The sequence below is a fragment of the Spea bombifrons genome, chromosome 8 (genome assembly GCF_027358695.1).
Source record: "Spea bombifrons isolate aSpeBom1 chromosome 8, aSpeBom1.2.pri, whole genome shotgun sequence".
Lineage (NCBI taxonomy): Eukaryota > Metazoa > Chordata > Amphibia > Anura > Pelobatidae > Spea > Spea bombifrons.
The window spans coordinates 22,700,078-22,714,256 of record NC_071094.1 but is presented as its reverse complement, the minus strand read 5'-3'; the positions used below and the strand labels follow the sequence as shown (position 1 = coordinate 22,714,256).

The 14,179-nt window shown below is 45.8% G+C and overlaps 1 protein-coding gene across 1 annotated transcript in view; it reads right to left on the bottom strand.

The window, feature by feature from the left end:
• EFNB1 (ephrin B1) overlaps nt 1-10,187 on the bottom strand; it is a 34,093-nt gene extending 23,906 nt beyond the window's left edge. The window contains exon 1 of the mRNA XM_053473968.1: nt 9,720-10,187. Within this exon, the coding sequence (XP_053329943.1) occupies nt 9,720-9,826 (107 nt within the window). The 5' untranslated portion in view covers nt 9,827-10,187. The remainder of the gene's footprint in view (nt 1-9,719) is intronic.
• Between the last annotated feature and the right edge of the window lie 3,992 nt (nt 10,188-14,179).

Genomic DNA, 14,179 nt, shown 5'->3' with positions numbered 1-14,179 from the left:
ATACCACAACGTGTCCGAAAACATACAACCGAACTACACAAAAACCAATAACAGAACGGTCATTACTTTAAGTCAGGCAAGCGGCGGTGAACGGGTTAAAAGATGAAAGCCCAAGAACCATTGTTCCTTGAAGAGCGAGAGTCTTCCAGCCAGTTGCCTCCCTTCCTGACATAAGGGTGGCTTCAAGCCTCTTTTCCGGTCATGTTTTGGAGCCGCAATTGTTTGCTACATTATGACCGCTTCAAACATTTGGGAGTGTGAATTTGTCATTTAACCCCTTCATGACAAAGCCTGTACATGTACGGGCTCACAATGCAGTAATTCATTTTTAATGGGTTTAAGGACAACCCATTGTCCTTAAAGGGTTAAAAGAGTGTTTAGTACGATGAAAAATGAGTTAATGTGTTTTCCAGTCATTCAGAACTTAATGTTCGTCCTAATCACACGCTAAACTGCAGGTTTTATTTTTAAGTGCCTCACCGGTTTTGGTAGAAGAAACTACTGCAGACGACAACTCCTGTGACGCTCAACCAGCCAAGAGCCGGCATCAGCGGAAAAACTGCGCCCATCTACCGAAGACCCAAACTCCAGGAGCCCCCCCGGGGGGGGAAATCAGCGGCGACTAAACACACAGAGGTTTCTAATACTGGTTTGTTGGCGACACTTAAATGAAATGAAAAATGTTTTACTAGAGGTGAATATAAAAGCCGTACTCCCCAAAAACATTCACACAAATCACGGAATGAGAATTCGGAAAACTCAACTGGCCAACAAACACTTTGTAAACAGGAAAATAGTGCAACAAAGCACACCTGTCATGTCACACAACTCAGATTACCCCGCGTTAACACAACCAGGCAGAGGATAACAAAGAAACACGTTTTCAGGGGGATAAAACATGTAAGAGAAACGCGCTTTTACTCCGTTAAAGAACCGCGTCAACGGGCGGCAAGGAAACAGGGATTGGTCATTCTCAGGGATAACTTTTAATGGGCCTGCGAGAGTTCTTCAGAAATTAAATAGTGTGTATGAGACACATGCAATGCACACGACACGGTGATCCGATGTGTTTGGCAGAGGTTAACGAGGAGTCCATAAAGAGGCACGGTCATGTAAACAAGATGGCCAATTGCGCCGTAGCCACCAAACACACAAAACAGAAACCCTAACAGTGTTTTCGCACATTTTGTATGTAAGCAACGAGTTCCTTGATTGTGGGGGATGAGGGCTGCTGTACAGAACGCATAAACGTGAAGATTAAGAGGTCATTTTCAGCTCAGATCATCAGATCAGTTTCCACTCTCAAGCAGGGGATTTTCCCTGACATCTGCAGAGACTTGGGGAGGATTAAACCCAGAAGCAGCTCTAGAAGGAACGTGGAGCAAGGGGAGAAAAAACAACACACGAGGCACCGTCCGGAGACCAGCGGCCGTAGGCTGGGGCATCACCTGTCCACGGAACACCTGTAGCTGAAATTTCAGGACCTGTAAGCAACCGAGGAGTCTGTTGATATATTTTACAAGAACAAGACTTTCAGCTCCTACGTTTATAATGCACAAGGGTGTATTCACTAACACTTCACGTCTCCCGAAATCAATACCCATTACGGAGCCAACCACAGAAATATCTCCACGCATGGAGCATTGGAGCGATCAGAGGAGAAAGATTAAACTCCTGGGTTACTGAATGTACAACTGAACGTCAGAAGGCTGTAGTTCAAAAGGGTTAAACACAACCTACATTAGATTAAAACCGAGGCTTGCTATTAATTTGTAGATTTATTCAAAAGAATCTTTTCTTTATAAAAAATTAAATAAAAAAATCCCTAACTGCATTTAGGTATATAGCCCTTTTTAGGCGCACCGGTCAAAGTTTGGGTTTCTACCTAATTAATGGGTAATCGTCGCGATCCCCTCTCCAAGTCATTAAACATTATGTTTAGGTCTGCCCAAGGTCTCCATGGGGGTGATATAACGGAGTAATGTTATTCATCAACAGAACTTTTCTTGTTACTTAATTATTAGCAGTAACTCCTTGCCCTTTCGGTGGTCACCATGCTCGGGCGGGAGCGACGTCTTTGATCATCACGGATACAGTCAGAAGGGAGATGATCCTCAATGATTTTGCAGTGAAGGCAGACTAGATGTGGGAAATTGCTTTGAGTGTTTAGGTTCTTAAAAGCAGCGTCCAACATCTAGAGGAGCTGAAATATAGGGATATGAAATAGAGAAGAGGCGGCAGGTAAAGCATGCATTGCGGGTTCCAGCCAGAAGTATAGAATAGCGCTGGGGCATCAACTACCAGGGGGCATTAACTAGCAGGAAGCATGACCCCCCCCCGCCAGATGTGGCGTAAGGGGTGGTGGTTTTTTGGCCCCGGCTCTATGATCTTCTGCTCCTCCGCTCGCTATGAAGTGACTATCATCTGCTGTTAGTTGCTAATGTCTGTAGAACACCTAAAGAATTCTATATGAAACAAATCGAATGTTTTTGAGGAAGTTACATCCGCCGAGATATACTTTGTACTTGTCAGTATCTGAAAATATAAAATTATATATATATTTGGTAAATGAACCTTGTTGAAAGCAGATGTGCTGAAGGGTTAAGCGAAGAGGCCTTCAGCCTAAAGCAGCACACATGGGATGTTAGAGAAAGCGGAGATGGCTTTCTTAAAATGGCATCCAATCTCTACCTGCTAATCGATTCCAGCTTCTAGCTAAGACATCAAATCTTGTTACGGTGCCGCGCTGACGTCAATACCAGCCAGCAGAAAGTGTACACAGACCACAAATAAAATTAAACGAAACAAACATCAACTCAAAACTGTGGGCCCACTAATGCACAGGATCCATCTAACCCTTTTTGGTTTCTCCATGATGACCTGGGGGGGGGGGGACTTGTCCAACATACAGTATATGTGTATACGCGCACGCGCACGCGCACACACACACACACACACACACACACACACACACGTATGATTACCCTGCTATGGGGCTGGAGAACAGAAAACCTTTTACTAATTCTTTGCGAAGATGATGAAAATACAATAAAGTGATGAGATGTCCCAGTTTTGTGCAGACAGATTAAACATGTAATCCTCAGCAAGGCTCGATGATGAGGTTTTAACCGGGTTAGCGGGGACAGCACGACATCCACAACTATTAAATTACCGCGGACCATCTTACTCGGGCAACTGGAGCCGAGAAATGAAAGACCCAGCAATGCAGGAATCCACAATAGATTCGTTTTCATAGGCTGAAACAAAAAAGGACTCAAACGACTGAAATGCTGGTATTTAAAACTACCCTGAATAATTGGGAACGGCTCGGATATCTTGTACATGCGCAGCAATGTCAAAAGGAGCCAGTGGGGAGGTCAGGGGTACTTGGTGACAGGAGAGCGCATAGTTCATAACTACTACAAACACAGCAGCTTATTTATAACGCCACAACGGATAATCCACCATTCTTGGAGTTCTCTAAAGACGGGTTTATGGAACGTTACAAATTTAGTTAACAAAATCACGCGTCGTAATCAAACACTGAATGATTTAACTCCGCAAAGAACGGTGAGCTTCCGGACAGACAGGAGGCTCGTAGATTTCTGGATGAGAGCGGGAGTTCAGTTACAGCAGTAACCCTAGCAAAGTGTGCTGGTCCTCTAACTGCAGAACCTCATTCTTGATGGGACCGTATAATACGGCAAGCTTTACGATAGACCGGCACGCAACGTACTCAGACCCAGGCTTGTGTCATGACTCTGAGGGAACTTTCTTCATCGGCTCCAAGGGATTTGTTACACTGAGTCTGAAATGGCAAAACAATACCTCAGAAGTACTTTAACACCGTTTTCTCTGGAAAAAGACAATCACTTAAAAAGAATTAAAATGTAAAACATTAACAAAAGAAAAGTATTTAGGAGATGCCGGGTTCAAGCAGAGCATCAGGAAAGTTCATTATCTGCCATGGTGCAGCTTGCTGCGTCCCAACACTAATTAAGACGTTTACAACCCCACGCTTTGTTTTATTGTTTTCTTTTTGGCAGAAGCGCGGTCTTCCTAATGGACTTTGCAGAAGGTATTCAGGGCTCCTTTCTAGCCGGTGTCCAGAACGTCAGGTGAGGAATCTCTAGTAGGGGCAGAATGATGGCGGAAGAGCGGCGCTCCGGGACGTCTGCCCTCAGACATGCGCAGTTACAAAGCCAACGACGGGGAATCACAACAAGAGCAGTCTGATCGCTCACAGCCCCCCAAGAACCCAATACTCCCATTTAATGACAGGCCCCGCCGCACACCCCGGCATTCTCTACATGCCACGTACAGCTGTTAATATACGGCAAGCGTTTTAAGGAACAATCAAATCAGAAGCCGTCAGATCTAATTAGTGGAGAGGATTAGATTTCTCGCTGATGAACGACGAGTGTTTGAGCTCAACTCGTGAGTAAAGAGCGACGGGCCTGCCTCAAAACGTAGAGATACATCGCGGATTTCCCGCACGCCTTCCGCCGCTACATAGATAAAATAATAATTGAAGGGGTGTTTCCGTCCCCCCGAAATCCCATCACAAAAAGAAAAGGGGGGGGCACGTTTGTTCTATTGGAGGTATAACTGACGTAGCTGCGAGGCGGGGCGATCCCGGCTGCATAAATGATTCCAGATAAGAGATTGTCGGCGGGCTGAGCATTAAAAGCTAACGGGACGGCAGTGTTTGGACTCGCACTCCGCCGCTGATAACACTGTTATTTTCCAGAGATAAATGGCTGTTTAAATCTCGCTATCGCGTAAGGTTAACTAGGGTGAAGCAGTCTAACAAGAGCCGTCCGCGGCATAGAATCTGTTAACGCTGCTGTAGACAGAGAGATTTGGGGAAGATTACATTTTGTCTGCACGATGTAAATAAGGTATGCGCAAATATAGACAGTCTGAGCTACGGGACGGATCACCTCGGACACGGGACGTACGACTGCTGAAAACGTATAAAGTAAGGGAGGGAGGGAGGGAGGCGCGCGGACGGGGAATACGGAAATATACGAGAAATTACACAAAGTATTTGTCACTACAAACAATAGAAATGCATGTTTTTTAGTGTATAAAATGTTACACCAAAGCACAAAAAAAGCTGAATTTAAGAGCCTGGCAAATATATAAACGAGGAATAAATAGAAAAGTTAGGAGGCATCAGGAAAAGTGTAAGCACCACGGCTCACTGACTCCCGGGGCCGCTCGGACCGATCAGACGCAAGAATCACCACGAATAATACTTTCCATACGGAAGAGATTTCTGGCAGGATGATGAACGGTCTCTCCTCACGAAACTTCCTGACGGGTCCAACTGCCACCGGAGCAGCACCGGAACTATCGTGATCCAGTATACACGGGACAGAAGAAACGCACGCTATAGCGAGCCTCTAGTGAGCATCGAGTCTGCATGGCAGAACTTCACACAATATCTGGGCGTATAATATGCTTGCAGTATCTTCCGGGGTGCCTTATTGCATTACGCTTTTAAAGAGAAGTGAATATTACAGAGTGACAGGCTGAATATTAATCTGTCAGCAGCCCGGAGCGCTGTATAATTTAGCTGCAATGCATGGCACGTGAAGGCGCGCATCGACACAGAATAAACCTGTATGGTGGATGAGAGCTGAAAGCGTACGATCCAGGTGCCGCCGCGTGAGATACGGGAGGGTGGAAACGGTTATCAGAGGAACGATCCACTCGTGTCTCGATCCATCTGCCCCCCACCGCTAACGCAGCACAATGTATATCCCGGGAGACTATCGTCTTCTGTAGCACAACCGAGGAAAAACAACCAGAACAGCAGAAACGTCGCCGCTCCGCAGACCGCCAGCGCACCGCGTATCCAAGCGGCTCTGTTCTGTTCATCATCAGCCGGTCGCTTCCCGGAGAAGCCAGCGCACCCCAACCAAAGAAAACACGCTCGCAGCCCCTACCCTGCCAAGAAGAAATCACGGGAAATGCAAACGGCTAAAATAAAATTATGTATTCTATAAAAACTAACGACTTCTCATACTTTCTCTTATGTCACCGGGTACAATAAGCGACCTCTCGAGACAAAAAAAAAAAAACTAAGTCAAACAAAAAAGAAAAAAAAATTAAACCCCACCAAAAAATTGTGTCACATCTGGGGGGCTTGTCGGGGGGGGGGGGTAAAACAAGGTTTTTACACCCGATCCGGACATCTCATTTAGAACGCAACTAAATAATTACAAAATATTTGACCAATTGAAAGCAGGTGTTTGGCACAAAGTACCTAAATAAATAAAATATTTAAAAGCCATATAAAACCTGCTATAAATTTCGCTGGGAAGAAAGTCATTTACAAGTCGTTTCTGTACTCGGCCTTCAGGAAAGCGTCTAAACCGACGTTGAACTCGTGTTTTATTTTTTTATATATGCATCAATCCATCTCCCTGAATGGATTTCTTACTAACAGTAAGCGCTCTGCATTTCCACGCAGCGTCTTCAGCGAGAAAGCAGTGAACGGCATCGCCGTCTCGTAACGCTGACGCACATATGTTTCAAAGCACATCGACGTTACGCCGGCAGACGATTAAGCGGCAGCTCGGGGCCGGATATTAGTTAAGTAGTGGCCATTTTGGGAGTGCAAAGCAACGCGACCAGATACGCTTTAGAACCCAACCATCGGAAAAACACATTGTGGAATCCGGCAGCGAGAAGCCGCACACATTCCTACCCTAAACTATCGCAAATAACGAGCGATTATACGGCTCCAGCGCATGCTTGGGAGCTTCCAAAACGCCCCATAAAAGCAACTCATTTAATTTGATCTAATGAAACTTAACTTCTGTTATTACATTTGTTATTAATAAACATCGATAACCTACAGTGCCCCAAAAATCCAGGGAGATTAAAATAAACAAATAAAACGACTCGTCCAACTAGAGGGCCGATTTCTTTGTTTCATTTTTTTTCTTTTTCCCCCCCGAGGCCGGATCTGCCCTTCATGGATGAAGAAGAAATTAGGTCAGTTTCAGCAGCGGCAAGAAAAAAAATTCCATCGCAAACTGTTTTCCGCCTACTGAGACGTTTTGCTGAATTCTCCAACGGCAGCGATCGTGCCGGGGTCTCAGCTGTGATTTATTATATTCATAGACGCCGGCCACTTATACATTAAAGTATAATTCCCGTTTTTATTGGGTGCTATCGCCTCTGAATATTTCCATAGCATGCGCGGCGTAGAATCCACAATTAGCCGGCTTTATAGATATTAACGAGATTATGAAGTACAGGAAAAGCAGCACTGATTGATTCTAGGCTCACAGGGTCCTCTCCTCCATCGACACCAGCGTCTTAATTCACATTAAGGTTATTTTTGTAAATCGGCAATATTTATGTTAATTTTGACCTATTTTTTTAATTATTATCATTATTATTTTTTTTTTATGCAAGTATTTTTTTTTTTTTTAGACAATACATTTCACTCGACTCTTTCATGTGGCGCTTAGAAGGTTTCGGGCCGAAATGCACACGGAATCATCCAGCAACACGTACCAGGGTGTATATAGCAAAAGCGCCGTTTCTGTGCCAAAAGCCCGCACCATCGCTTTCAAAATTATACAAAAAAAACAGTTTCCCATTTCGTCCCCCTCGGAACGCTTGAAACCCCCGGTCACGTCCAATCAACCGGTCAGAGTAAACGCACCAAGATGCCATCAGGAGCCATGAATCTGTTCCACAGCGCGGTGTGAAAAGGCTTTAACGTAACAAACGTCGTGTTATTCCAGCCCTCAAACACCGCTGTTTATTTGCAGAGGGACCTTACAATATGTTACAGCTCCCTCTGGCAGCGAACAGGTTTATTTCCGACGAGCCACAAAGACCCTTTCAATACGAAGCTGTCGGCCGCGAGCAGTTCGTTCGGAGCCGGGGCCGCCGCTTAACAAGAAGCTTTATAGATATTCTTAAATACCTACATGTAAAAGCGCGATGGGTGGCAGCGCCACTACAAAACATGTCAGCGGACCCCCGAGACAAAACATTCACACCGCACATCGCTCATTTCTCTCAAACACAGACCGTAAAGAAGAGGCTACAGACCAGACGGGCAAAACGGAGCCACGTCAAGCAGGAGAGCAGCGCAGCCAGGCGAAGGTCAACGGGAGAAAGTCACGTGAAGGTGCATTCATCGCTGTACACAATCTACACACAAACCCAACACTGTCTACGGGGGGAATATTAAACAATCCGAATAAAAATTACAATCAGGAACGGAGGTGAAAAAGATTCCTAACCCGGGCAGGTACACAACAGGAGCGGAAAATATTTATGGTTATAGAGACTGGCTGAGGTGTGTCTGGAAAGCATTGAGAGAAGAATGGATAATGGCTCTTCACTAAATCATCTCAAGGAGAGGAAAAGAATTTCATGGGGAGTTTGGATGGTTTTGGGGAAAAGGTTGTTTCTCTGCTGTTACACATCAAGAAAACTTTTACACTTTCAAGAAACTTTCGGATATAATTTAGACATTGGGACCGAGCACAGCTTCCCCAACCACGCTTATAAGAAGGCAGGAGGAGGATGGAGCTCACTTGTTGAGTGCCCAGACAATGCTGTAGACGCCATACCAGCACTGAACGGGTTAATAAAGGAACCCTTCATAATAAGAGCCGGTGCGGGTGAGATGGGGCTTCTCCAGAAACACCCCGGCGGTTCTGTGACTATGAACCGATTCTGGATCCACATTACACATCTCCATACTGGGACCGGAACATTACGTCTTAATTGGAATAACATGACATCATCGAGCACTTGGCCGGCCATCTATAGGTAAACACTTTACAGAGCAAAAAATAACCAAATTAAACACAAAAATGGCAGGATCTGAAAAGCGGTCTATTCCTTATAAATCTAACGAGGATCGCAATGCATCGCTTTATGAACTCATGGGAATGGTCTCCGGGGGTTCATTTGTGGCGGATACTAATGAGTCTGTCAAAGTAATTTATCCCCAAAACACCGAGCGCATTGACGATGCTCCCCCCCCCCCGCACACTTCTCGGGAACAAATAAAAAGTTGCTCAGGGCCCCGAAGCCGCGAACCGGGGGACCCCGCTCCTCATCACAGCGGCCGAGAATACATCGCAAGACACACAGCGTGCCGTCCGCCGGACACCGCGCACGATCGGCCGCTGGCTGCAAACACCGTAACACCCAACACAACAACGGGTTATCACGGGGACCTAACGAGATAGCATCGCGCCGGAGTACGCGAGCGCTACAGGCAAATTACACTAACATAAGCTGCCCACGGCCGACAATTACCCCCAGTAATGAACGAGCGCTATCAGACCCCCCCAGTCACGGTTAGCGATGCGGGGAAGGGCATTCCAACATCCCAGTTCCCATAACCCAATTTTAAATTCCCCACAACAAAGGCACCAGTGTGTGCCGGTAACCGAGCGGACTATACACCCCAAACCCACCCACATTACGGGGAGGCGCACGGTCTAGCAGGGGATCAGGGGGTATGAATAATGCCGGGGGCCACCTGGCAGAGGCCAGCAGCCCGTGCAGGGTGTAGAGGGTGGTAGTAAGTACTGCAGGCACCGTGAGGCAGAGTAACAGAGAGTACTCGGAGTATCAGGACAGTGGAGGTAAGAGCAGAACTCAGGTAGAAGATACTGATGCCGGGGTGAGAGTACCGGCCCCCGGGAGATGTGCAGCACCAGCCTTACCGAAGGTTCTGCGAGTTCCATGTCACCGGCTCCAGGCTCTTGCTGAGCACCGCGCACACCCGGCACAGAGCGAGCAGGAGCCCGAGCAGCTGCTGCACACCCTCCATCCGCACACCCGTCGGTTCACAGTAGGTCCAAAGTTATCCACCGGTGGAGGGGGTATCCGAACTTTTCCTGTCAAATATCCCGCCCAGAGTTGCCTCAGGTATCCGAGCTTTCCATGCCCCGGTTCCGTAGCAGTGTGTGGTATAGTATTCCCCTCGCTACCGGAGGTTCGTGACTCCACTGAACCCAGGGGCTCCTCACGCGTCCATGCCAAGCCCGATACCCATCCACACGTTCACGCTCCTAATACGGATCCCACATAGACAGTGTGGGGGCGCAGCCGTTCCGTGCCGCTGTGAGGTGAGCTCAGCGTTTACAAGTCTCCACGTTGACAGATGCGGGTTAGCATCCCGTGCAGCCGCCCCGCTCAGACTGAGGCACAGAGCACCCGCCGCTCGCCACAACCCCCGCCCCCGGGGGTGGGGCGTAGACGAACACACTCCTACCCAATCAAAGAGCACAATTAGGACTCCCGCACCTAATCCACGCCTACCCGACAAGAATGGGGCGTGGGACGATTTCAAGAACGCCGTCTCTTAAAGAAGCCGAAACTACCTCTAGAGCAGGTCGAGTGCACGTTGGGTATTGTTTGCGTGAAACAGTCCGCAGCGCCAAGCACTTAATTCAACTTGCAGGTTTACCCAACGAGGCGGGACAGACGCAGCAACAGTCGTTATTAAGATTCAATCTAACTAGGTGCGTGGATCAGCTCACCCAGTGGATCAGCTCCCCCCAGTAAATCAGTTCTACCCTGTGGATCAGCTCCCCCAATAAATCAGTTCTCCCCAATGGATCAGCCCCCCCCCAATAAATCAGTTCTCCCCAGTGGATCAGCTCCCCCAATAAATCAGTTATCCCCAGTTTTGTGATGAAGCCCCTCTGATATAGGACTCAATCACAGATCGTCAGCCCCTTACCCACTGGCTAAAAGCCTCACCAACTTGTCTAAATCTTAGGGTGACCTTGTCACTCAATGTCCATTGAAGTGATCTTAAGACATGGCTCACCTGCAGAGACCCGGCTTCACGATCACAATGGACAGGTCATCTCTTGACCCTCGCCCATTACCCCCCTTAGGCTCACCATTCCCAGCACAATAAGAAAACGGCTTTCAGCTCTGTATAAACTTGTTAGTTTAGCTCCTTGTTATTCAACACCCTAAACAGACAGTCAGTGATCCCTCTCAGGGCTCCTCTCACCTTTCAGTTCCCAGGGAACCCGAATCCTCACGTTTTAGTAGAATAATCGGTGGCCAAAATAAGCCTTTTTTAACAATATATGTGTATATATATAGGGATTATATATGGGATCATAATGCATTAGAGGGAGTACTAATAAACTATTGCCTTAGAGAGATAGATTTAAGGATATATCTACTGGATTAACCCTTCCAAGCCACCTCCATTTAAACATATTCAGCAGAAACCTGCATTTTACCTCCCTATATACCGTATATATTTATATTTATATATATACCGTATATATATGTGTAGAAGCATAGAGTTCTCTGGCTGCCGTGTTGATCGGGCGGAATGTGCAGCGACACGTTTCACACTAGGTGAGGTCTGAGTTTCACTGGTTAATAATGACATCTTTATAGGCATATTAAAAGCTTCCTTTATTTTTAGGTCATATTAGTGGGATTAAAAGATGCCCGTGTGATTGTTTTATGTCCCTGATTTATATGTTCAGATCCAGGTGGTTGGAATTTCTCGAGATTTTGTTTTGTGTGGGTTTTGTGAGAATGAAAGTATTTTTATTACAAACAGATTGAACGCTCCGTGTTTAACGTTCTGCATTTTCGTGTTTTTTTTTTAAAGTGGAATATTTGTATTTTTTTATTTATTTATTTATTTTTTTTATTTAAGACCTTCCTTGGCTCGTGGGAATTTATACTTCACGATCTAAATGAAAAAAAAAAAAATACGTCCAAAGATACAAAAATATAAAAACAATTATATTTGCTAAAATGTAACGATATATTCTGAAATCACCAAATGTTTTTATTTCATTGTAACAAAAACTGTAATCAAAGTCACTCGGGGGGGATAAAGCAAATAAACTAGTTCTTTCATTGTGAGGGCTAATTGAAAACAATTTGTAAGTAAAAGAGGTGACAGATCCACGCGGGATTTTGTCCGTGGAAAAGAGGCCCAAATATTTGGGTAGAAAATGTAAACGAAATTCGAGTTTAACGGTGTTTACTTGTCATTCAGTGAGTGAAGCGCAGGACAATACGTAACGCGTCCCCATTAGGCAGCTAATGCACTCCCAGCTTTCTAAGGAATGGGGAGAGGAGCAGTTAAGAATTTAAGAAAGTGCTAAAATCTTTGGATAAACAGATTAGCGAGCGGTTGTGATTTGTGAAGTCACCGCAGGCTGTGGGGAGGAATAAGGAGGGGGTAATGGCTGCAGGCACTGACTGAGAAGGAAGGGGGGGCATTCTGTGCTGATTGAAGGAAGTTCCCTCACTTAAACTGATCTGATTTACAAGCTATCTGTTGGGCAGAAGCCTCGGATAAGGATCTCTGGGCTCCTTGGTGAGGTGTTAAAGTAACAGCTCAATAAAAGCACAGATTTTCAAGCTAATAGGCGGATTTACAGCCTCAGATCTCAGACAACTTGGTGTTAAATTACATGGACACTGTTATGCCGAAACGGTTAATAGGGGGCTATATACAACCAACAGCAGGGGTATATGCCTCCCTTACTAAAGAACATATTTACTAACAGCAGAACTCGGAGTTACAATGACTGCCTCTGACACCCATCTGAATAAGTGGGTAACCGTCTCAGACCGGTTCACAAAGGGTTTAAACCACACGACAACAGCTGACAATGTGCGTTTAGCTGCCCGCTTTTGTGATCAGGGTCAGTTTAAGGAGTCTGGGCGTAATGGAGAAGGGTGCAGCACCGGGCAGAGCACGTGGGGTATTATGAGGACTGTTGCCCATCTGCTCTGGGGTATGAATTGCAGTTTAACGTGGCTACCATGGCCTACCTATAATGGAGGTTGCTGACATATTTAATCTCCATGTGCAAAGTACAACGTTTACCGAACAGACAATTAAATGGTGACTGTAGGACAGAGTGGGTTTAGATTGAACTGGCCAACCGTAACATTACAATCACAACTACACTTTGAGTTTAGTTGCTTCAGTGTAATTCCGATTTATCTTCTAATGATCCACTTTCTTCCCTGCAGTTGCAGCGCTCTGTATATTTATGCTGATAATAATGCAATCTGCATGCTTTAACATTAGGAAGGAGACCCTTGCTGTAGGATTCTCCTGTGCTGCGCGTCAATCACTCGCCGATTGTTCTAAAAAGGACTGTGAGATTCTGTATTAATGAAACAACATCGCCTCCTACTGGCATTTCCAGGTATTACACACAGAGATATATAGGACTTCTTCCTGGTACTCTTTCAAACGGGGAGCTGGGACACGGTGGGACCGGAACTGCAAGTTCTGCTTTTCACTTCAAAGTAAAGAAATGTGATGCCCAGTCCCTTTGTTTGCAGTGGGAAGTAATTACTGCATTGTACAGATCTCTGTGTATAACTGTCACAGGTATCTGCAAACCTTGCAGGAGAAGGAAACCGTGTTTGGTGGGTAATGCTTGACTTCATTAACCACTTATGTTCAGAAGAATGCGGTATTTAGCTGGGCCACACTCAGCAGAGGGGGCTATGCTCCGCTAACAGGGATAAAAGGATGTGCAGGGCCACAGCACTCTGTACTTCTGCAGGATATCATGGACCATGCTTCTACAAATAATAATAAATAATAATCCGTAACCAAGGAAACCAATACTATTCCCTGGTACAGTAATCCACATTCAGCACTGTATTCCAGAACAGTGCCCCATTTTCATAGCGGCAAATCAGATGTTTGGCTGGCCACACACTATGATGGCATTAAAGTACAAGGGACGTTCAAAAAATTTCCACACTTTTTTAATATAATATATATATATATATATATATAAAAGTGCAGAAACTTTTCGAAAGTCCCTTGTAACACGCGGCCAAGCATATCCATCCGTCAGCCACCAAATGCCAGGGCCGCCATGTCATCACCAGTCTGGCCCTGCATATAAATCATCAGTATTCAAAGTATGAATGTGCGGACCTGATGGAGTTGGTGTTATAAAAGGAGAAGCAGGACACTACAGAGTAAATCCTTAAAGACAACACCAAAGTTCTGTATCAGGAATAGAACCTGAGACACTCTTGCGAAGATGTACTGCGGTCATAGTCTTGTCCATGGGTTGTCCATGTAGCCCATACAAGCGGGGGTCTGCAGGACCATAAAATTCTCTGGATTCACATACCTAGACTCTTCAGCCAGAAC